Source organism: Balaenoptera borealis, assembly GCF_965194805.1.
Source record: "Balaenoptera borealis genome assembly, chromosome: 5".
Taxonomy (NCBI): domain Eukaryota; kingdom Metazoa; phylum Chordata; class Mammalia; order Artiodactyla; family Balaenopteridae; genus Balaenoptera; species Balaenoptera borealis.
In genome coordinates this window covers 29,618,430-29,641,457 of record NC_138862.1, presented here as the reverse complement: position 1 = coordinate 29,641,457, position 23,028 = coordinate 29,618,430, and the positions used below count along the sequence as shown (strand labels likewise).

The 23,028-nt window shown below is 36.3% G+C and overlaps 1 protein-coding gene across 1 annotated transcript in view; it reads left to right on the top strand.

Annotated features, from left to right (window-relative positions):
* Nucleotides 1–23,028, top strand: part of LOC309628661 (multidrug resistance-associated protein 1-like) — a 114,352-nt gene that overhangs the window by 88,918 nt on the left and 2,406 nt on the right. Inside the window, exons 18-27 of the mRNA XM_082391885.1 lie at nt 1,039–1,099; nt 1,552–1,771; nt 7,692–7,846; nt 9,743–9,898; nt 12,950–13,149; nt 13,897–14,023; nt 15,429–15,530; nt 17,766–17,909; nt 20,467–20,625; nt 21,914–22,080. Coding sequence (XP_082248011.1) covers nt 1,039–1,099; nt 1,552–1,771; nt 7,692–7,846; nt 9,743–9,898; nt 12,950–13,149; nt 13,897–14,023; nt 15,429–15,530; nt 17,766–17,909; nt 20,467–20,625; nt 21,914–22,080 — 1,491 coding nt within the window. The remainder of the gene's footprint in view (nt 1–1,038; nt 1,100–1,551; nt 1,772–7,691; nt 7,847–9,742; nt 9,899–12,949; nt 13,150–13,896; nt 14,024–15,428; nt 15,531–17,765; nt 17,910–20,466; nt 20,626–21,913; nt 22,081–23,028) is intronic.

The following is a 23,028-nucleotide window of genomic DNA, read 5'->3' as shown; positions in this document are numbered from 1 at the left end:
AAAACCCGGGTGGAAGGAAGATATTGATTTATGGTGGAGCCAGTTTGCTGGGCTCTATGATCTTTTGAAGCAGCACTCCACAGATGGGCAGCAAGTGTGACAAAGGCTAACCTGTGAGTTTTAATGTTGAAATTTAATTGAAGGAAAGCTATTAAAGTTCAGAATGTCACCACAGTTTGGATGACATGGTAATCATGGAGTACAGGCTGGATAATAAAAGGAATCGAGACAGGGCCTAGGTTTGCCTGGGGCTGAGAGTTTCCCGGATGTGGGACAGTCAGTGCTAAAACCAGGAATATCCCAGGTAAACCAGGATCGTTAATCATTTTAGGGGGCAAGGATGATAGAAAGTTACATTTGGGAACTGGGAGTCTAGGTAGAATAAAAACCAAATACAGTGAAAGTAACTGAATGTACAATTTAGAAATAGAAAAAGGTTATATTATGGCCAGGGACTGAAACAATTGGAGTCAAGTTTTCAAAGGTAGATTAGTTCCAGGTAATAAGATTCATGGTTTGTGGTCATGAAAGTTGATGGCCAATGTAGAATGCAGATGGAGGACTCTGGAAGTATGAAGGTCATGAAGGTGAAAAGAGATTGAGTTTAATACAGTTGTCCTTGTCAGCTGTGACATCACCCAGAATGGTGGCAGAACGAAGTGGGACGAATTAGCCTGATGCTAGTCTTCTGATAGGGCAAGAGGCAAGTAGATGAGGAGGCACAGATTATGGTACAGACAGATGGCATTGGCTTACACAGTCTAGGGATTTGGCTCAAGTTTGAAGGGTAATTATCTAGAAGAAGCAGTGAAGAAAATCATACAATATGCCCTGGCCCTAAAATATATGGGGTAAAAAAGAATAAACAATCTCCCTTCCAGAAGATTAAAGGAACAATGTTATTATCAAGGCAAGTCAGGTCTCTGTTAATGAAGCAGAAGAATATGCAACAAAGTGGTTGAGAATGTATAACTTTTAAAAAAATGTTTAGTTGATCTAAAAACCTAAAAAAAAATGTACATCGTCTTGCTTTATCAGGCCCTTATTGGATCAAGGAAAACAGTTCTCAGTGAGAAAAGAAAAGGTCCCTGTTGGTGGGGTAAGCACCAGAATAACTAGTGTTATTTGTTACTAACCACTCACATATAAATGTTATTAATAAATACCATATATTTTTCATTGAATTTGAGGAAGGTTGCTCTATAATAGTTTGAAGAAATTGAATTAAATGCAACAGTTGGACATTATAGCGGTGTTTAATTAGGATTACATGTTACTTAGCTATGTATATTCTGGTTTACTAATGATAGTAACTAACATTATTTCAACTTTTATTTTTAAGTGCTCAGGACTGTGCGGGCACTTTGCTTGTACTTATAAGGTGGCTACTAGTATTACTCCAATTTACAGATGAGTAATCTGAGGATTAGAGTAGTTAGTAACTTGGACCAAGATCATAAAGCTTAGGATATGTCAGAGCAGGATTTAAATCTAGCTTGTGTGACTTTTAAGTACAGTAACTTATGTTTTTTTAAACAATTTTGCTTTTAGGTGAAGTTCTCAATCATTCTGAAGTACCTCCAAGCCTTCGGCTGGCTCTGGGTGTGGCTGAACGTGGCCACTTATCTGGGGCAGAATTTGGTGGGAATTGGACAGAATCTATGGCTTAGTGCCTGGGCAAAAGAAGCAAAGCACATGAACGATTTCACAGAATGGAAGCGAATAAGAAGCAATAAACTTAACATCTATGGATTATTGGGATTAATGCAAGGTTAAACAAAAAGTCTAGCTGCTTTTCTTTTCTCTTTCTAACCTAATTGATTCAGATGCAAACGTAGGGCATGGTTTTACTTTTTAAAAATCTATGTCATAATATTCAAATACTTTGGGATAATTCAAATGCCTATGTTTTTAATTCACCATATTTGCAAGAGTAAACAAAAACTTGTATGTGTCAACTACATGGCCCACACTGAATATTATCAATTTGTCTCATTTAATCTTGACAATAAGTATTTAGAAAGGTGTCATTGTCCCCATTTTACAGCTGAGGAAACTGAGTCTCATATGTTAAGTCAGTCAGGACTCAGAAGTCTTGAATACATGGCTGTCCACTGTATGTGTGAGGCTTGTGACTGATGTGAAGATCAGTAAGTGAGTCTTAAAAACTGCATTGTAAGTAAAGCTTAAAACTACATTGCAAGCAATATTCGTGTAAAAGTAGTAAAAGAAAACACTGTGAGGATTTAGAGCAGGGGGAAGCCATATTTGGTTGAGAGATTAAGGTAATTTCCAAGGCATAGTTGGCATTTGAGGTGACACTAAAAAGATGGATGGAATTTTGTCAGGGATCACAGAGGACAAAAGCTGATAGATGCAGAGAAAGATGTGAATAAAGATGGATGGGGAAGGTGAGGGGGATATAGGCATAGGTGAGGATGCCAGTCTGAGTAGTCTTTAGGTTATTGATAGGGCAGTAGGGGAACTAGAGGTGGAATGGTAGTTTGGAAATGATAGTTGGAAAGGCAAGTAGAAAACTTTGAGAATTTGGGGAAAAAGAAGTGACGGAATTTGGAGTTATTTTTCAGAATAAGAATAAATTTTCAGTGATGAAAAAAGATGGATTTTTATTGGTGGGACTAAAGTCAGAGACCAGGGAGAAGTTGGGGTGGGTAGGGAAAAAATAATCAAGGATCTTCAGGAGTCTAGATGGGAGATAATCTAGTACAAAAAGATCTCTTATCTGATGCATCTCCTTGTCACCCAAAGCATCTAGACTAGTGCTAACCAATGGGTAGGGAATGGAATAAGATTTGAATAAAGTATGAATGGAGGAAGGGTCAGAGAGCTGCAGTGGGACTGGAGAAAAGGGGCGGATAGGAAAGACACTGCAGTGAAAACATATATAAGAATTGCTGATTTGTGGGTAAGAAGAGAACATCACTCATGATTTTGAAGTTTGGGTAATTGAGAGAACAATGAAGACAAAAATAAAGAAACCAGGGACGAGGGAAGTCAGTTGGTAGAGCAGAGAAATGATTAATTCAATTTGGAGCACGTTTAATGGGAAGCGTGGATACATATTTTTCTGCTGTTTTTTTTTCTCCCCAGTAGCAGAATAGATACACATTGTCCTTCCAAGAAGTTAGGTGATACGAAAGAGTAAGAAGAAAGATACTCAAAAGTATAGTACTCAAAAGTGTAGAAAAATTAAAGGGAAGATTTTTTTAATTAATTAATTAATTAATTAATTAATTAACTTTTGGCTGCGTTGGGTCTTCGTTGCTGAGCGCAGGCTTTCTCTAGTTGCGGCCAGCGGGGGCTACTCTTTGTTGCGGTGCGCGGGCTCCCCATTGTGATGGCTTCTCTTATTGTGGGGCACGGCCTTTAGGCACAAGGGCTTCGGTAGCTGTGGCACGCGGGCTCAGTAGTTGTGGCTCGCGGGCTCTAGAGCGCGAGCTCAGTAGCTGTGGCGCACGGGCTCAGCCGCTCCACGGCATGGGGGATCTTCCCGGACCAGGGCTCGAATCCGTGTCTCCTGCATTGGCAGGCGGATTCTTAAAAACTGCGCCACCAGGGAAACCCAAGGGAAGATGTTTTAAATAGACAATTTTTGATGTGTTTATAAGAAGAAAGGAAGACAAAGTGAAGGAGAGTGATAAATTCAAATAAGAAATAACAAAACCATCTACGTGGAAGTCTTGCTATCCAGGGATACGCGTAAGGGAAAACAAAGATGCATGCTTTTGGTAACAGAAAATGAAGATAACATTTAAAAATTTGTGATTTAAGGCCTTGCTTCTGTTTTCTCCTCTCCTATCTTATTTTTATTGTGTGACCATCGTACTTCTTATAAGTATCTCCATCAGAAAGTAAGCAAATATTGTGAGACAAATTTATGTTTGTTTTGTCATTCTGTTAACAACATTCATTGAGGAAAGAGTTGTTATGTTAACAACTAAAATGAGATACAAGGACTTAGAATGTGTTTGGTTTTGAGTCAGTGAATCAAGTTTTTTGGCTTGTGGTTTGCAACTCTAGGAAAAAGTTGATAGAGAGATCTAGAATGCTGAGCAGCAAAATAAATGTCCCATATACATCTCTATAACTATGTCTGTCACACATATATAGGAGGGTTAAACACTTACCAATCCAGTGAGCTCATGTTACAGTTTTAAGGGAGATTCAATATCCTTTGGAGAATATTTTAAGTAAGCAAATATTGTTTTTCCTATACTAGACAAGGTATGCAAGTTTAGTTTTCAAAATTTTACTTGTGTAGTCTTACTTTTAATTAACTATCAGTTTTAATTAACTATCAGTAGGTATAGAAAGTATTTTGTAGTAAAGGTAACAGATTATGCAGAGTTTAATCAAAAAGATTTTTTCCTGATTGGATTTTTGTTTTTTACATTTAAAAACATTAAAATTTTTGACTTATTATTAAATACAATTATAAATTATAAATTATTTCTTAAGAAATGAAAATATATAATTTCTGATTTTTTTAGTAGTCCGCAGCTGTGTCCTATGGAACCTGGTTCAGTCAAGAGCAGGCTGTATTCACTGATATCATCAAAGCTCACATTATTGTTTGAGCTTTAAAACATAAATAGCACTTTCACATGTTAATACCAGAGGCTAAGAATAATATAGAAGGCTAACATTCAAAAAAAACTGGAGTACTGAAGCAGAAAACATTGCATCTATATTTTATAACAATAATAAAGATCTTACCTTATCTTCTGAAAAAGAAATAGCCCTGAACATTTTATTCCTGGTTCCCAGTTATTTCCTTTAGAATCTCTAGGACACTCTGAACATCCCTAATCTATTGTGTTTTATGCCCTCTTGTTAGGAACTTCCTTTTCCAACCCAAAGTGTGAAATATAGGCGCCTTATTTTCAAAGTGCAATGTTTAAGGAGTACACCAGTCTAAGATGAGTGAGTGGATCATTTACTTTACTTACCTCACAAAATTCCACTGAAATGACAGTGGATAAGTATAAAAGTAAAGGGTTCAGGGGATTTCAGAGTGATAAATGTCTACATAAGCGATTATACTGATAATCAAGGTAGAAGAACCTGTAACCAGGAACAGATACTAGATGAAGCTCTAAAAGAATAGGGAGCGGTTCAGTCTAGCTGTGGAGGAACTCAGGTACAGAGAGTAGGATTGAGTAGCGTCGAAATAATCAAAGTGATTCACTAGAGCATTGTTCACATGTTACCATCTGGCACAGAAGTAGTACAGTGAAAACTAGGAAGCTGATGTTTAAAAAGGAAATTAGGGTTACTAGTGTGTGTGACATACATAGAAGAAAGCCTCCTTATGTGGCTTTTGGAGAAGTTCCAGCCTACATGTCTAGATCACCATATGAGACTTCCAGTGTCACACCCACTTAAGTGGAATTTCCATTCAGAGGAGATTGGGGGAAATTAATGTGTACACTGGCAGAAGAAAGTCACACCAGGTACCTCTTAATTAACCATGTCTTAATCTTGCATGTTTTAACTGATAATGATGGATGGTCATGCATTTTAATCAAGTGAGCAGTATAGATAAGAGCCAACAAATAGAGCAGTGGAGCCCAGAAGTAAAATAGTCATATTTGATATGTAAGAGAAGCTTAAAATTAGTATCTTCAGATATTCAAAAGCAGAAGCAAAGCAAGTGCAGAATGTGCTTAAATAAGTTCAATCTAAGAACAAGAAAGTTCTTAAAAAATTTAAAGAATTTAAAAAGATTGTACAAGTGTGAGAAGATAAATCGGAAGAAATTGTCCCAGATGTACAACATCAAAAACATAGATGGCAAATGATAAATAAGGAAAAATTAGAGGAATAATCCAAGATGTTCAACATCCATATGATAAGACACAGTAAATGCAGATGGAAATTATCAAATGCATAATATTTAACAACATTTTCTGTAACTGAAGAATACTAAAGCCTCTTCCCACAAAAATTTCCAGTTTACAGCAGAAATACAGAGGGTTCCAAGAGAGTAGTTTATGTTACAGGACGAGGGGGTGAAATAGGATGAAAGAAATAATAGACTATCTGCTGAATTTAAATATATTCCAAAGAGATTTGCTGACTATTGAATTGTTTGGGAATAGATTAGTGCTTGTTGCATAGAAAAAGAGTGGTACAAGCATTATAAATTTAGTGAACTTCATGAATATTATGTTTAGTAGTAATGTAAACACTGAATATTTGAGAACAAAAGGGCAACAACCTATTTTTGGAAGGGCTAGAAGAAAGTATGGGAGAGTGAGGTAGGAAAATAATAGAAAGTATTTAAGAGTAAGAAATTATTAAAGGGCAGTGTGTGATGTTATTTAAAATATAAAGGAACTAGCTAAAAGAATTTGAGGTGGTCAGGGTTAACTATTTTTGTTTTGTTTCGTTTTGTTTTAAACATTATACCTACAATGGAACAAGAATCATGTTGGCAACACACTTTTACTAACAATTTTGTATAGTAGAGATCAGTGGTGCAGTTATGTATCCCAGAAGACTCAAGAGCAAATGGCTTAAATAACATGGAAATTTATTGATGCCTCAAATGGAAAAGTCCAGGCACAAGTTTTTAAACACACTTGATCCAGGGACTCAAACGAATTGTCCACCACGCTTTCTCAGTTCGGCTCGCTTTCCTCTTTTCCTGAGCCATTCTCAGGCTTCACATGATGATGAAAATGTTCTCTTTCAAAGAACTTCTTTCCATAGAAATCCATGAAATTACTCTCCTTGAAACAATTTGAGTCAATATCCGCCCTTGAACCAATCATTGTAACCAGGCATTTCTTCCTCCACCCCTACAAGTTCCCCAGTTTGGGGATTCTTTGTCCTTTCATTTCTTCTTACACGCCTGGATAGTTCTTTTCTGAGCTTGTCTCTTTCTTGTTATATTTTTATCAAACACAGCTAACAGTAGTCAATAGATACTATTAACTGTTTTTTAACCTCTTCCACTAAAGCTACATGTTTATTATTTATATTTTCTAACTTTTTAGTTTTTTCAAGAACCTTCTCACCAACCAAATCGTAATAGCTTGACAGACCAAAAATAGTTTATTCATGACTCATACCACTTGTCCACTGTAGGTCAGGAAAGGGACTCTTCTGATTCTAGGGCCCAAGTTGAAGAAGCAATCCAACCACTATATTAAATGTTGGCAGGCACTGTGCAAAGGGAGCTTTAGCAGTTCTGACACCTGGAAGTATCATGTGAAGTATCTCAACTTACTGTTCAGAACTATTCATTTGATTCCATCAATCACAAGGAGGTCAGAAAGTGCAATTCTACCATGGACCTACAAGCTAGGAGAACTGAAATTATTTGTCTAGCAGTACCAGTGACTACCACATTGTCTTTCAGGACATCATAAAGTTAATAGATTGCTAAAATTCTGTCAACCCGGTTGATCTCTTATCTTTAGAGCATTTCTCTAGAACCTATGTTCATGAATAAGGAGAGCCCTGCTCTGAGAGCGCACCAGAGTGTCTGTATTTATTTTCCACGCACCATATGCATTTATACTTAGTTTGGTCCACAGTGATACATTTTTAAATTTGATATTTGAGTTTTCCATTAAAAATAAATGCTATTACAAGCAATCTTTTGAGAGTTAAAATTCAGAGTTTAAGCTGTTAACATGTCATTGATAACAATTTGTGTTTAGGTCTCTTTGTTTGCTCGGGAGCTTATGTACTCACCAGAGGATCCTTGGCTGCCTCTCGAACTTTGCATGCTCAACTGTTGGATAATGTGCTGCATCTCCCACTCCAGTTCTTTGAAACCAATCCCATAGGCCAGATCATCAATCGGTTCACCAAGGTAAGTAAGCCATACCTTATTAAATAGCATACGTATAAATGATCCACATTTAGTACCTTATTATCTCATTTGTAAAAAATATCATTCTAAAAAGATGAGATTACGTTTAGGGTAGATTTCATTGTTATTTTATTTCTAATTCTTGGGACATTTATAATTGATGTATAGCAGAGTCACATCTTACACACATTCTTAAAATAACCCTTAAAAATTGCTGAAAGAATCCAAGAAGTACATGTGCTCTGGTGTCTACAACTCCAATTCTTATACACATTTAGTTTGAGAATCAGTGGTTCAGGCTGAGGAGGGGGAGAAATGTAAGTCTATATTGACATATCCAGATTTTAAGCATTCTGCCTTTAAAAAAACTATCAACTCACTGATGGCAAATGGGGGATGGGTAGAGGTTCCCAGAGTGTCTCTGCTAACCTATAGGGTTTTACCCATTGTGTTTACTACTAAGTACTTATAATTGTACTGTCCAATAAAATGTAAAGCAAGCCACAGAGGTAATTTAAAATTTTCTAGTAGCCACAATATAAAAGTAAAAAGAAACAGTTGAAGTAATTATTTATAATAATATATTTTAACAGAAAATATCTGAAACATTACTTTAAAGTATAATCAATGTAAAATTATTGATTGAATATTTTATTTTTTTCTTACAAAGTCTTCAAAATCTGGTTTGTGTAATAGACTTCTGTTAGATCTCAGTTTGCAGCAGCCATGTTTCAAGTGCTCAATAGCCATATATTGCTAGTGGCTTCTGTATTAGACAGTGCATAGCCATGACCTTAAAATATGGCAATATATTTTTGTGTATATGAAAAACATTTGGTGTGGTATGGGGAAAAATGAGGATAAAACATCAAAATATAAATGAAAATACCTAGCATAATCAATTCTTGATGGAGTATTAAATCTTGCTTAATCATACCAATGTCACATTGTTCTTTGAAAGTTTATAGAAGAACTTGATCACCAGTGTTCTTTGTCTCCCAGTGGACATATCTCTATGACCCTACTAAACAACTCTGATTATTATACAGTAACATGACAAATGATTGGGTCTTGAACAGATGAGAATATGAGAAGGTGTATTTTAAAGACAGGCAGGAAGTTGCATATGAATATGATGCTCTTACACTATTTGGTATGTGAGGTAATCAGGGAAGTCCCAAAGCAAGGCTGAGAATAAATAAAATTCTATCTCCATTCTTTATCAGTTTTGTCCTAAACTGAATAGTCCATCCCTTCAAGGTTGAGTGCCTACCTATTCCCTGGGATCTCTTAGGTCATACCTTATACCACAAACATAGCTTTAAGTTACATGTGAACTGATGCATGACCTTCCCATGTCGTTTTCTCAGTCCCATTGTCCACCTCTATCTTTCAGTTTCTAATTTTGTAAATAAAGATTATTTTGTTTTCCTGTTTCTTCTGATATTGGCAGGATCCAGCTATCCAAGAAGGTCACTGGACATGTTCTCAGTGGATAAGAATAGCCCAGGAGTGTTTTACAGTTTTTAGGTAGTGAATAATGGTAGACCAATGCCCCTGAATACCCAACTACCGGGATTTGGACTCTTTTTTTTTTTAAGAGTCTGATTTCAGTCATATAAATTAAGTGCCATGTAGTTGTCATTGGGAAGTACAAATTGCTTGATCATAGACATATTGGTACTAGAACACCCTCTTAATTGTTACAGCTGAAAAATACGTGGGGGTGGGCTGGGGAGGGCAAAGATCATATATTGAATAGTTAGATATTTAATAATCAGATTGTCACATCTGGGTAAATGTTTCTATTTTTACATTGAACGATATATGTCTTCTTCTCCTCATGTTAAACCATGAAAAGTTAAAAATAAAGTGACTCGATATCAAATTTTTCAGGACATGTTTATAATTGATATGCGTTTCCATTACTACTTACGGACCTGGATGAATTGTACGCTGGATGTTATTGGAACAGTTTTGGTCATTGTGGGAGCTTTACCACTCTTCATTCTGGGAATTATTCCTTTGGTTTTCCTCTATTTCACTATACAAGTAAGTACATGGATTTTTATGTGTATTAATAACTTATAAGTTCACAGTCAAATATAGTTTCAGACCCACTTAGATGGCCTATTAGTTAAGGTTCTCTAAGGAGCAGACATCAAGAAAGGATTAGATGTACTAGAGAATTGCTGGGGGAAATGCCTGTAAAAGATAAAGGAGAGGGAGCAGGAGAAGGCTGGGTGAGCCCTTAGACAGTGAGGCAGGTCTGCTCCCTTCGAGGGAGAAGGAAGAGGATTGGGTAGGAAGAGTCTTGGACTGCAGAACGGTTCCATAAGAGGTTTGGTTGAATGAATGGGAAGTCCACAACCAACACTGCCCATTGGATGCTCCCATGTGACCCCTGAAGGGGCCTGTTTTAGCACCCCTGCCATGCTCAGTCTTTGCCTGGGAGCCATCTGTGGAAAAATGGCCTTCATTCTACTATAGTAGTGGATTTGGAGGGGCAGCGGCTGGGCTGTCAGTCAGCTATGGGCCCTGCAACAGGAGAACTGAGTTGTGCATTTTTATGGCCACCGTAAAACCTAGGTGTTGTTTACATTTTAGCAGAAAGTTAATTTGCCTGAAGATCCAAGAGAGAAGCACATATTGCCTTTTGCCCTGTTATCCCTGCTATCAACAAACTATTGCTGGAAGAACTAAACAGATCTCTCATGATATGTATATATCCTTATATTCCAATTAAAATGTGGTCAACCAATTTGAATTCCAAAATTATGTCACTGTGAGGCTGTAGTGCAAAAACAAAATTTCTTAACACATACTTAAATTAAATATAAAAGTTTTTTGAGGCTCTTTATACAAAAGGATGCAGTTCTTGTAGTTTAATGTTTTCTCAACCTCAGTTTTCAAATTCATATTGGAGTTTAATTTGTCCAACCAGCATGTTAATCATTTGCTCATTTCTACACCTGTACTATCATATTCCTCCTACTTCCTATGTCGTCCCTCTTCTCTCTGCCTGTCTGGATCTTACTTACCTTTCATGTCTAGGTTATATTCTACTTTCTGTGTGAAGTATTCTCTCCCAAAGTAGGGCAAAGAGATATGACTCATGTAGGTATTATGGATTTATTATACTGCTAGTATTATAGGCTGTTTTTTTTGTGGTTCTTGTTGTCATTTTATTTATTTATTTACTTAATTAATTAATTAATTAATTTATTAGACCAAAAATTGTCTCCTCAATGTGATTGTAAGTCCTCTGGGGCAGACACTATGTCTTATAGTTAGGAAAAAAAAAAATCAAGAAATTGAGGAATGGTGTTGAGGATCAATTGTGTCTGCTTAGAAAAACAAAAACAACAAAACATGTCACAAGTGATAGTCTTGTGGTTGGTGTACTATAACAGGGTGTCTAGGAGTGGAAAAGAGTCTTGAAACCATGTCTTGTTAGGGGGAACTTTATAGGGTGAGCCCTGAATGAAGATTCAGGAGCCTCAAATTACTTTCCTGACTCCTGTGTCTGGTATATCACTTCCTTTTTCAGGCTTCATTTCTTTCCCCTGTAAAATAAGAGGTTTGCTTTAGGTCAGTGCTACTCAAAGTGTGGTCCCTGGACCCATGGGCCTATAGAATCAGAATCTCTTTTAAAAAAAATCACATTTTACAACCAAAATATATACAATTTTTATTTGTTAATCATACCCTAATAGAGCAGGGGGAAATAAAGAATTTCTCACAGAAGTCTGTGTTTTTAAAATCTTTCTGGTAATTTTTACTGAAGTATGAGAAGCACTGATCTAAATCAAAGGTTCTTAAGCTCAATGCTCTGGACAGTTTCATGGAAGGACCCCAGGGCTTCTACAATTCATTGAACTTTTATGAAACTACCTTTGAGACAATCTCTTAAGTCCCCTTGCAGGCTCAGAATGCCGTAATCGTTTGTATTCTCTAGAGCACTTAGCATAGAGCAGAGCTTGTAAACTGTAAGCTGACAGGCCACATGTAGCTTCAGATATGTTTTAGCTTAGCTTGCTCAATGTTTTTACCAAAATGAAGACTTTTTTAAAATTAGGAATTTTACATAAAATTCCAGATCTGAAGATTTTCATGAAAAAAAAATTGCAAGATGTAGCAAACTCTTTATTTTCATTTCCAGTTAGTAGCAATTACGTGGGGCTGATGAAGGATGGTCCAGTTAACTCAGGGCACATTCCCTCCAGCTCTCCAGTCTCCACCCATCGCAGCTGTCCTCAGTCCAAGTCAGAGGGGAAGTAGTCAATTCTAACTGTGGCCACGTTGGTTTTTTTGGTAGAAAAAAATAAAGAAAATTTTTTCCATAATTATATTTAGGTACAAAAATATTATTGTTTGTACATTTGGTTGGCTTCCTTCATTTAATGGGTTAACCACCTGGCCACACTTCCAACATGTAACATAGAGCTTTTTCCACAGTAGGTACTCAATAATGGGTGTTTGAGAGCATTATCAAAGTGAAATTTTGCCCAATTATGTTCTAGTTGTGCTCTCCAGAATTTGGGCTTTTTACTGTTACAAAGGTGCATTCATTTCCTGGGGCTCCTGTAACAAACTTGGTGGCTTAAAACAACAGAAACTTTATTCTCTCACATTTCTGGAGGCCAAAAGTCCAAAATCCAGGAGTAGGCAGGGTTGACTTCTTCTGGAGGCTCTGAGGGAGCATCTGTTGCATGCTTCTCTCCTAGCTTCTGGTGGCTGTCAGAGACCCCTGGCATTTTCCTTGACTCCTAGGTCCATCACTCCAGTCTCATCTTCACACGGCTTTCTCCCTGTGTCTGTGTCTTCTCCTTTTCTATTTTTTATAATGACACTCAGATTGTATTTAGGGCCCACCCTAAATCCAGGATGATCTCATCTCAAGAACCTTAATGACATCTGCAAAGATCCTATTTCCAAATAAGGTCACATTCACAGGTACTGGAGGTTAGAACTTGAACTTAACTTTTGGGGGCTGCTCTTTAGTTACACAAGTATCCACTACACAAGTATCTTGCCATTTTCAAACTATTGAAGCAATTTTGGCTACATCTTCCCAACCGCCTCTTTCTGTTTTCCTGTTAGAGATACTACGTGGCAAGCTCTCGGCAGATTCGGCGGTTGGCAGGAGCATCTCGCTCTCCTGTCCTTTCCCACTTTAGCGAGACTCTACTTGGGGTGTCCACTATCAGGGCATTTGGACATGAACAGAGGTTCATCCAGCAAAACAAAGAGGTGGTGAATGAGAATTTGGTCTGTTTCTACAACAATGTGATTTCGAACAGGTAAGTCATATCCACATACCCAGTTCAGGACTAGTCTCTTCTTGGATATTTTGTTCACTAACTTCTAAACAGAAAGTGTTTTTAATGATATTTCATCAAAAATATTAAAGCCTTAAATATTTCTAGTATTTAATATACATTTAAATTAAAGTGTATCTATTTACGTCCGTATGAATAGTACATGCTACTTTACGTGAAAATAAGGTCCCACGTTTTTTGAAGGTTATACAGGATGCTATTAGAATTAGTAAAGATGTGACTCTTTGTCATATTTTATATTTGTAGAATGGATTTTCTTTGCAAGCAATAATCTATAATATTTTGAATTTGAAGCTATACATTTCACATAGAGGAGAAAAAATAAAACATTAAATAGTAGTTGGGTACATGTTAACTTTTAGTGACTAATTTTATCATATAAAAAACGTGTATGTAATCAGAAAGGTAAGTGATTTTCCAATGGGATTTTAAGATAAATGCATCATTTCAGCTGATGTTCTTTCCTTTTGATTTTTAATTCTGATTAAGTTTTAAAGCAACGTTCTGCAAAAGTAAAGTGTATTTTTATGCAGAGAAATCCTTTACTCTATCATCACTGCAAAAATCCTGTTTGATTGAGTTCTGAGTAAGTGTGAAAAAAGAGAACGCAGCTATTGATGTTTACTTCTTCATTTTTCAGAGGAGAGTTCATACTAAGTGCACCAAAACTTCTGCATCTCAGTTCAGGAATATTTTCCATTATTACAGGTGGCTGTCTGTTAGACTTGAATTTCTTGGCAATTTAATGGTGTTCTTCGCTTCACTGCTTGCTGTGCTGGCTGGCAATTCTATGGATTCAGCAATAGTTGGTTTGTCCATATCCTATGCCCTAAATGTAAGTAATAGTGATTTTGTGGTATATGATATGTTTATAATCCAATTAATTAAGCTCTCTTCTCCTTTTCCTGTCTGAATTATAGATTGTATTAACTAAGTAATGAGAGACAAATCTGGATTACCCTGGAGGCTCATTTCTTTCTTTTGCTACTAGCAAAAGAGCTAGCTCAGTATTTCTAAGTTAGCTCACAGGGAAAACAGGCTGATACCCAAGGCTCGGTGCTAGAGGATCCAGGAAACTCCTGCTGTTGCATCATTACCCAGAAGTTTCCTGTTCTCCTATCCTTATAGAGTTATAAAGTATAACAGGAATAGGGCCCTTCTCTACCGTGGCCTGTTCATCCAGTTTGCGCAAACTAAGCAGAGGGATAATGCAAGCTCTGCTTCTTCTCTGCTTGTAATTATTTTCCTAAGCCCTATTTTATATGATACTGCAAAGTGCTAGTGGTATGACTGTGTGCAAGTCCCCTTAGTAAAATAGAAAATGTATCAAACTGCTTAATTTAATTCCATATTATTTAAAAGATGGGTCCACATGATTTGGATACATGCCCTTAGTCCCTTATCTAAAAGCCTCAAGTCAGTTGCATTTCAGAATTCAGAACTTAGGCTTCTATAAAGGAAATATAATACATTTAACACACACACAAACACACATACACACACACACACACACACACAGATAAATATATACATATGTATGTATGTATGTATGTATATATGCAGGGCCTGGGGCAGAAGTCTGTAATCAAACTATTTGTTCTGCAGTGAAATATGTGAATGTACATCCTAAGTGGGTTAAATCAACACTTTAAGGAGACCCACATCAGTTCAGTCAGGTCGGCCATCAAATGGTTTAGCACCAAACTCAAGAAAAATCTGAATCGTGAGAGTTTTGTGACTTTCAGAACTAGATTTGAAGTTATAACCTTGGGGAACTTATATTTAGGGGTAAGGTGCGTGAGAAGAAAGTAGAGTTTGGGGAAAAAAAGGAGACAGGAGTAGTCAGAAAATTCCTTCTAATGGAAGCTGGTAAAGAATGCCAACGGTAACATTGTGTACAGATTTTTTCCTCACTTAGGATGTACATTTCTTAAGGCATATCCCATCAATCTTGGTATTCATCATTTCTTACACCAAGTATGGTCTCCTTTAATATATGTTGAACTATATTCATTCCATCTTCTGACAAATAACCATTGTTTATGATATTAATGAATTTAACAAAATTAAAGAAGCATATATGTGTGTCTAAGAATAAATATGCTTACTTCTAAAGTTGTTAAATAATTCTAAGAGATAAAATATATGAAAATTCTGAAAAATGAAGCTTTATAAAGTATTATTAATAGTATGTAAAAGACTGATGCTCATTCATTAAGCTCTTGGTTTTTCACCTCCAGATTACTCAGTCTCTCAATTTTTGGGTAAGGAAAGCATGTGAAATTGAAACCAATGCAGTTTCCATTGAAAGAGTTTGTGAATATGAAAATATGGATAAAGAGGTAAGCACTCCTAAATAACTAATAAATGGATGCAGAACTAAGGTATTGTAATACACCTTGAATTGACATCTTAAAAATCAATTTTGAACAAAACCTGCATTTCCAAATTTATGCTGTAATATTTTGCATTTTGACAAAATTAAAATTCAATCTATTGTAAAATACACCGTTATTTTATATAATCACTAAAGTAGAAAGAAAGCACTGCTAATTAAATTAGGACTGTTCATAAATTATAAGATATCCCATTTCAGTATTGTTATAAAAATGAAATATGAGCACCTGTATTAAGAGGCACAGTGATCTGTCCCCAACCAATGTAAAGTAAAATATGCAGCCTATGATTATAACTTTGTAAAGATTTTACATTGAGAAAAGTGTCTTAATGCAGTCACCTCATAATTATTTACTGTCTGATTGTCCAATTTTAAAATTAACTACGCCTTTACTGCTTATACCTTCTGTCCCATTTACTCATCATTAACATCTCTGTGAATGGGAAGGAGAAGGAGAATAAATCAGTCTGCTTTGTTCCCTTTAATTAGCTGTAATTTGGGAGAGAGAAGAATTAGACTCTAGACAGAGTATAATGTTTGCATTATCTACATATTTTACTAATCTAGGGTACTTCTGTCTCCCAGTTCCGTGAATTAACAGGGCACATGATAAAGGGTATATGTTGAATTTCTGTATCTTCTTCAATCCATTTATAAAGGTATCTAAATCTTCGTGAAACTTTCCTCTTTTGCTCATAACTCTGAGGAAGAAGTGTTCCCCCTCCAAATAAAAACCTACAAATTTCCAGTTGTATTTTGGAAACATCTCTTCATATCTTTTCTCAGACCTTATTCCATTAACCACCTTCTCTAATTCCTAATTTCAGCACCCCAACCCCTTTACTCCTTTCAGCCTATAAATATACTAAAATATTTTCTGCATACTCCAACTCCTACCTAAACTTTGAATCTTCCTCTAGATTCTTCCCTGGGTCTTACCTTCCTTTTTCGTACACATTTCACGAAAGATTAGTCTACCTTCACAATCACAATCACAGTTACCAATATTTAGTTTGTTCAGCTTATTGCCATGTAATGACTAATATAAAAATTGTATCATTTTCTATATTTTCTAAATCTTTTGCTATTAATATATGTTTTCTTTCATTTTGAAAAAAGGACAATAAAATGTGTGTGTGCACACACAAGCACACACACATTTAAAAAAAAATCATCTTTATGTAATTTGATGCAAGTTGTAACAGACACCATTGCAAAAACTCTTGATGTGGAAAGAAGTAAATGTGTCCAAATGACCCCTATTTACTCCTCTATAGCCCCATTTCTCTGCTCCTCTTTACAGCAGAATTCTTGGGAATAGTTCCTGTACTTGCTCTCTCTAATTCCTCTTCTCTCATTCTTTTCTGGACCCTCTTTCACACAGGCTTTAAATCCTACCACTTCACTGAGCCTGCCCTAGTCAAGATCACCAATGGTAGCCTCTCAGTCTTCACTTTACCTGGCCTATCATTTGACACTTGTGATCACTCCCTCTCATGAAAACACTTCACCTCACTGGCGGGGCACCACACTCTTCTGCGTGTTCGTCTACCTCCTGCTATTCCTCCAGTGTTCCAGAGCCAGGCCTCAGTCTCAGGTCCTCAGCATATGTAGTTAGTCTCCTTTACCTGGAAAGGGTTTCCTCTGACATCCACGTGATTTGTTTCCTGACCGTGTCCAGTCAAGCCTTTTCTAACCACCCTGCTTAAAATTACACCAACCCTGCCTATTTCCTGACTTCCAAAGCTTTATCATCAACTAACATTCTGCATAGGCTATATGGTGCTTTTTGTCTCTCCTCACCAGCATGCATGCTCCCTAAGGGCAAGAATTATTTGTTTTTCTCACTGCTAAATCACCAACAACCAAAGCATTAACTGGCACAGTAAACACTCAGTATTTGGGAAATGAATAAATGACAAACTGTCCTCCTCTCAGCTAAAATTTCAGGTTACCTTCAGCTCCTTTATAAGGTTTTAGATTTTTCTTAATAACTTAATAGAAGATGGAAAGCCTCTTTATGTGTAAAAATTTATTTCTAAGATTTTGGTATTTTTTAAAAGTGTTTTCAGAAAAATCATAATGTTTACAAATGTCTTTCATCATTTTTGTTTTATTTTTATTGGGGGGAGATATTTTTATTGTAATTATAGTTTAAAAAATATTTCTTTGTTTTAAGGCACCCTGGATAATGTCTAAAAGGCCTCCATCACAATGGCCCAATAAAGGGATAGTGGAATTTGTTAATTATCAGGCTCGATACCGAGATGATCTTGGTTTAGCATTACAAGATATCACTTTCCAGACTCATGGGGAAGAGAAGGTACCATATATATTTTATAAGTCTCACTTTACCTTTCATCTGAATATATTTATTGTTAAGGCCAAAGTATACTGTGATATTGAATATAAGATGGTCATTTGTTCAAATTTCATATAAAAGTAATAAAGACATGTGGTTGGTTTGTACAGAATAAGTTTTTCCTCTATCAACAAAAATATATATTTTAAGCTGTTCATAATCTGTTGTGAAACATGATTTTACTATTTTTTAGCTTTATTGAGGTAAAATTAACAAATAAAAATTGTATTTTTTAGGGTGTACAGTGTGATAGTTTGATATACATGTATTGTGAATGATTACCATAACCTTAAGAACACTTAAGATCTACTCTCTTAGCAAATTTCAGTATCGTTAATTATAGTCACCATGCTGTGCATTAGATACCTAGAATTTATTTGCCTTATAACTGAAAGTTTGTACCCTTTGACCAACGTCTTCCCATTTTCCCCACCCTTCAATCCCTGGTAACCTTTTGTTTGACGTTTTTAGATTCCACATTTAAGTGAGATCATACAATATTTTTCTCTGTCTGGCTTCTTTTACTTAGCATCATGTCCTCGAGGTTCACCATGTTACCACAAATCGCAGGATTTTCTTCATTTTTATGGCAGGATTATATATATGTTTATATACATATATATTTTTTTCTTTTTCCTTATCCATTCATGCATGGCATACACTTAGGTTGGTTCCATATCTTGGCTACTGTGAATAATGTTGCAATGAACTCGGGAGTGCAGATTCCCCTTCATCATACTAATTTCATTTCCTTTGGCTGTATACCCAGTAGTAGTATACTTTATTTTTACGTCCTCTAGTAAGCGAAGTGCAACAATAAGGCAGTAAGATAATATATAGTTACCTATACAGTAAATACATAGGAAAGAATATTTGTATAGTCAGTGACATCATGTTTTCCAAGACCATTAGTGACATGGGAAAATGCTTGAGATGTAATTTAGTTGATAAAAACTATATACGAAACTATTGATAGTATATCATTTTTGTGTTTTAAACAAGCAAACATATACACATTAGCAGAAATCCTAGAAGAACAGTTACAAAGCATAAACACTGATTCTCTCTAGGTGATGGGATTTTAGATGATTTTTGCTTCTATATTTTTCCCACATTTTTCAAAATGTTTTATGAAAACATATTATGATCCTGCCTAATCAGATTGATATTTTACAAATCAGTAAAAGTAAAAAAACATTTTAATTAACAATGTTCCATTTTCCCTTTTTCAGAAACCTGCCTTTGGTATCTCCAAACACCTCCTTTTCTAACCCTCTAAACCAGGTCCACTGCAGTGACATCAAGGACAAAAATATTTTTGGACCAATGAAATCATTGTGGAATTTTAATTATTCTAATTAATTCAACATACTCTGGGTTTTTCTGATGTATAATAGTATGTCAGATTTAAGGTTTAAGATATTTAATTAGGGTTATCCAGCCACCATAATCTTCTCTCTGCCCATTGTTCTACTAACACCAAGACACAAATCAGCACCCAAAAGAGGTTGCTTTAGTTCTCATGGCCAAAGGAACACACGCAATCACTGGATGTTTATGACAAGCTGATTATTTTGTCCAAGAATCCAAAATACTCAGACATTATCTGTGACCACCCTTAGTGGTTTTGATGCAGTAGTTGTTTTGATACACCAAGGAAATTTGCAGGCATTTCTTTAGATTTTTTAACCTAGCTAAGCAAAGGGTTCCAGTCCCCTATGTTTGTTTGCTTGTTTGTTTTGAGGGAGGGATGGTAGAGAAGCCTCATTTTGAAAGTCTCAGGAAAACAACCCCATTATCAGTCTCTCTTTAAACCACACCCTTAATGGCTAGTTTAGGGATGGTTCAGGGATGATCTACTCTTCCTGGGGCTGCTAATGTGCTCTAGTTAGGTGGTAAGTAAATTACTCAAAACTGGAGGAAAGGGACTTCCCTGGTGGCTCAGTGGTTAGGAATCTGCCTGCCAATGCAGGGGACACAGGTTCTAGCCCTGGTCCGGGAAGATCCCACATGCCGCAGAGCAACTAAGCTCGTGCGCCACAACTACTGAGCCTGCACTCTAGAGCCTGCAAGCCACAGCTACTGAGCCCGTGTGCCACAACTACTGAAACCTGTGCGCCTAGAGCACATGCTCCGCAACGAGAGAAGCCACCGCAATAAGAAGCCCGCGCACCGCAAGGAAGAGTAGCCCCCACTCGCCGCAACTAGAGAAAGCCTGCGCGCAGCAACGAAGATGCAATGCAGCCAATAAAGAAATAAATAAATGAATAAAAATTAAAAAAAAAACAAAACTGGAGGAAACACACATATTAGCCCAAGCCTTTCCAGTGAGTAAGGAGTGTCTGGATAAAGACTCATCCTTGCAAGTCACGTTAAGTCTTCCATGACAGTCAATGTTATTCTGGTTGGCAAAATTAGATTCTACTGACCCGACAAGTAATGTATTTTTTGTCAGTACCAAGGTCCCCTTCCCTTACAAAAAGTACAATGTAAACTGTTTATGATAATTTCATTATAGATTGGAATTGTGGGACGAACTGGAGCAGGCAAATCAACACTATCAAATTGCCTATTTAGAATTGTAGAAAGATCAGGAGGCAGAATTATTATTGATGGAATTGACATATCTACAATTGGGCTTCATGACCTTCGTGGCAAACTTAATATTATTCCACAGGTAAAGACTGTTTTGTCGTTAGTCTTTCTTAACTCCCTCTAGGGAAACTTCTTTTGCTCTATTTTATTTTGTTTTTGTTTTAGTTTTTTTTTTTTAATATATTCCTTTCAAGCATATACATTCATTTTGGGGAACCAAATTATTTTAAATGTATTATGAAAAATAACTATGTAATTAAATCCTATTAAACACTCTAAATCTGAAGTGTTCTCCCTACGTACATTTATCTATTTGAAAAACTGGTATGTTGCTTTGCAAGTTTCCTTCATAATAGTAAATACAAATAAAATTCAAATGTAGAGGTCAGGCTGCAACACATTGGTATTTTTTGGAAGAAAAAAACAATTACTGAGGCTTTTGCTTAGCTGGCAATTTGAATGTAGGATTTTGATTCTTTTGACTTGAGGTTTAAAAATATTGAAAAAATGAAAAGAACAATAATGCAGTTAGATCTTTTTTCAAGTCCTTTGATTTTTCCATCTGTGGCATCAAAGGAACTTGATCATTAACAAGTATGCAAATTGCCTCAATAATATGCCTGCAGTCAAAGATGACTTTATTCAGTTGTGTTTGAGAGATTTAAGCTGAGCATTTATGAAATACCTTTATATTATTCTTTAAAAATATCTTAAAATACTATCATCTCTTTGTCATAGTGTTTAAACACATACTTACATTCATGAATTCACTTCAAAACTAATTTGAGTAAAATCTGAAATTCTGACAGGGATAAAATTGACTGGAGAAAAGAAACAGTCATTCCTCTCTTACAAATCAAAACCGGTGTAGTAAAATACAGTTTCACTAGACATGTCAGTGTATTGGAAAGAGCGTGGACTTGTCGTCTTTGAATTCTACTTGAGCACTTACCTTCTGTGTGTCCTTGGATGAGAGCTTTTTAAAACCTCCAGTTCACTATCTGTCAAATGAGGATATTTACTTCTATCTTTCTGGGTTGGTGAGCTGATAGATAATATTATATACATAGTATAGATTACATTTATTCAATTCTTTTCTGTATTATATTATATCCCTGACTGAAGGGCAGCTACCATCATCATTATTATCATGGTTGTGATCAACATTATTAATAAGAGGACGAGAAAGAATCAGGAAGCTTATAATGATTTAATCTAACTTGAAACTTATTCTGATTTTCTTCTGCTTTTGGGTTCAATATAAAATGAATTTGATAACTATTTAGTTTTGATCATTTTGTTTTTTCCTTATTTAATGTATGCATGCCTCATGTGACAGTAAGATTACTGGTGACTATTTTATTCTCTAGGACCCTGTTTTATTTTCTGGAACGCTTCAAATGAATCTGGACCCCCTAGACAAGTATTCTGATGGCGAGCTATGGGAGGTGCTGGAACTATGTCACTTAAAAGAGTTTGTGCAGTCCCTTCCCAAGAAGCTGCTGCATGAAATTTCAGAGGGTGGTGAAAACCTCAGGTAAGCTGCTAAGAACAGAGCTTGCCCAGGTTATTCATTCAGGGCCTCAAAAGGAAGTCACTCCTGAGCTACCATGGATTTTGTCTGACCTGTTCAAAACACACCATTGCTGATTTCTTCTAGGGAAGACAGACAAGGAATAAATAAAATGATAGCCACTGGCTGGGAAACTGCTGGTGAAGGGAAACAAAGGGGAAAAAGAGGAACAATGCAGTATGAAAAGTCACTATTTAATTGAATCTTCTTTTGCAAAGACTCCTACTCTAATAGCTTTCTTCCTAAAAAAAATGTTGTAAGGGCTACTTTGATGTTTGATGTCTTAGGATAGTCCCTTTATGTGATCAGAGACCTAAGGGAAATCAGTTAGGCCCTCTCTGCACTGGAGAGACACAGCCTGTATGACTCAGCTTCTTCTTTGTTTACTCTCCCCTCCCTCTCTCTGTTTCTGCCACCTTGGCCTCCTTGGTTCCTTGCTGTTTCATGAAGATGCCAGGCCAGTTCCTGCCTGCCTCAGGAATTTTACATCTGCCAATCACTTTGCCAGGAACAAGTTCCCATTGGAAATCTTCAGGACTCACTTTCCACTTCCTTCAGGCCTTGAATTTAAAGACATCTTCTCAGTGAGGATTATTTTGGCATGCCCATCTAAAATGCCCACCCCGTACCCACATTTTACACCCTCCCTTTCTGTACGTTCCAATTGTTCTCATTGCTATGCATTTTGCTCATTTATCTTTATTTTTTGTCTCCCTACACACAGACAGAGCCTTTTGTCTGTTTAATTCATTGTTCTATTTGCAGAACTTGGACCAGAGTCTGGCATATAGTAATCACTCAGTGAATATTTCTTAAAGAAAAGAATGAATGAATGTGTGGGTTAGGAAGAGAGTAACAGTATAATTAGAATTTTAGAACAGGAAGTGTATGACCATAAATTCCATTGTGGAA